A 2442-nucleotide genomic window follows, 5' to 3' on the forward strand; every position below is an offset into this window, starting at 1 on the left:
TATAAAAGAAAAAGGGACATTGATTTTCACTTAATCATTTGACTGTTGCAATAATTAACAGAATTGTTATTGCATTCCTCGTATATTCAAGTGCATCAAACGACAACTTTCATATAAATAATAGAAAAAATAAGTGCCACTAGTTCATTATATAAAGAAACAATATTGAACATCTTACCCATATTTGTAATTATTTTTAATTTTTAAATAAAAAGTTTAAGTGTTTATTTTTATATTTTGAAAATAATATATTTATAAAAATTATTTATTTAAACATTAAAAAATAATTTAAAAAATAATAAAAAATATCCACCATTGTTCTACTATATATATCCACGAGCACTAGCCCTCATAAAACAATAATCCAACACTTAACCCTTCAACAATATAAAACAAAAGAAAGATGAAAAGAATAACAAAAATTTTGGTGATGCTAATAAGCTTTTTTAGTATAACTCCGTTGGGTTTACTGGCACAAAATCATCCAAACGACTATCTTGAAATTCATAATAAAGCACGTGCAAGTGTTGGAGTTGATGTGAAGATGGAGTGGGACAAGGTCCTAGAAATAGAAGCTCAAGATTTCTTGTTTGAACACAAAGGAGATTGCTTGAAGGCAGGACCCGGGGCGCATTTTAGCGTGGGTCAGAACAATGCACGCAAATTGGGATCCCTAAACTTCAGTGGAGTGGACGCTGTGAGAACGTGGGTGGCACAGAAGAAACATTACAACTACAAAACCAACTCTTGTGTTGGTGGTGACTGTCGTGCCTATAAACAGGTTGTTTGGAAGACCACTACTCATGTAGGTTGTGGTAGAGTCATATGTCACAATGATGCAGGCATTCTTATTACTTGTGTTTATGATCCTCCCGGGAACATTCCAGCCATTCATCCCTATTAATTTCTTTATTTATTAATTATTAATTATCAGATTAAACTCTACTATGATATTTATTGTTACTAAATAAAAATGAGTCGTTACAACTCTTCTACTAGCTAATTCAATTTGCCTGTAATTAATGAGTTCGCGCTTCAACTATGGTTTTTTGGTTCTTGCCTTAAAGTTACGTACAAATTCAAAATAATTGTTTTGCAAGTAATATGGCGGGAGCAACACCGCACATGGCGGAGGGTGTGACGGATGAAGGAGATGGTTGGGGCGGAGCGGCGGCGAGACAGACCGCGTCTGAAGTGAAGTCTCACGAGATGAACACCGTAGCGGTAGCAAGTCGTGCTCGGTGTGTTTCTCTAATCGTGGCCAATCCACAACCACTCAGGGCCGCCGTATTTCCTTGGGAACGCGTGAGTGGACTCGGATCTGTAACGGGTGTTTCCGAAATGCCGCCGCGATACACAGGGGAAGGGGCGGATAGTCTTGGACGACAACATCAATCCTGCTCAGCCCGTATTCAGATCCTGCAGAGTAGGTTAAATATTGGGCCAACTTCCAAAATATTTTATTGTAATCAGTTAATGATTTTAGTATTTTTTTTTAAACATTGGGATGCTAGTAGTTAAATTTTATTTTAAGCAATAGCATAGAAAATATAATTGGTTTTTTTTATTAATTGTAACTCGCGTTTACAATTTTAATTAGGTTTTAAACTTTTTCATAACTTTGAAGATAAGATTGTTTTAAAAGGAAGAGTAATAATAAAATTAGTATTGAATCTTTTATAGTCTAATTAAAAAATTATATTATAAATAAGAATAAAACCTACTAATGTAGGTATGCATAATATAATTGAAAGAAATTCTATTTTTTTTGGAAGATGTTCCCATAAAATGCTTAAAACGTCTTTTTATAAAGACACTTATGTGTCGTATTATTATTAAACGTATGGAAAAGTATAGGGTACCAACATATTATCTGTCAACTTATTGTTAACAATAATTAATTATTATATTTTAAACACATATATAAAGAGACACATCTAGAAAATATATTTATAAATACACTTTTGTTAAACACAGTCATAAAAAAATATTTTTATTAAACACATCCACAAAGACACTTCCATTAAACACAATTATAAATAAGAGTTGGCAGAAGTTGGCAGAAATACTATTGGTAACGTAGCGGGATTGTAAACGTATTAATAAATCGGTTATTTTTTAATTTCTTATCAAATCAGAATAAAACTTATTTTTTTATAACAATAACAATAAACTCAATTATTATCAGATTCGGTGAACCAACTAATTTACAAAACTCACTGAACCATGTTTTTTTTTGAAACAAAAATAAAAAACATATTTGTCTTTTATCAAAAAATTTAAACATGATTCGGTTCAAATTGTGTAAATTAATCAGATCAAATCAGATCTAATAATTATAATACAAATAATTGAGTTTATTATTATTGTTATAATAAACTGATTTTGTTCTAATTTATTAAAAAATAAATTATTAATCAATTTAATAAATATATCCAATAA

At 30.7% G+C, this 2442-nt stretch overlaps 1 protein-coding gene across 1 annotated transcript; it reads left to right on the forward strand.

Moving 5' to 3' along the window:
* Positions 1-544: 544 nt before the first annotated feature.
* Positions 545-904, forward strand: LOC130946127 (pathogenesis-related protein PRMS-like). Its single transcript, XM_057874807.1, has one exon. The coding sequence runs from the start codon at positions 545-547 to the stop codon at positions 902-904; it is 360 nt and encodes a 119-aa protein (XP_057730790.1).
* Positions 905-2442: the final 1538 nt, after the last annotated feature.

The sequence above is a fragment of the Arachis stenosperma genome, chromosome 8, assembly GCF_014773155.1.
Source record: "Arachis stenosperma cultivar V10309 chromosome 8, arast.V10309.gnm1.PFL2, whole genome shotgun sequence".
Lineage (NCBI taxonomy): Eukaryota > Viridiplantae > Streptophyta > Magnoliopsida > Fabales > Fabaceae > Arachis > Arachis stenosperma.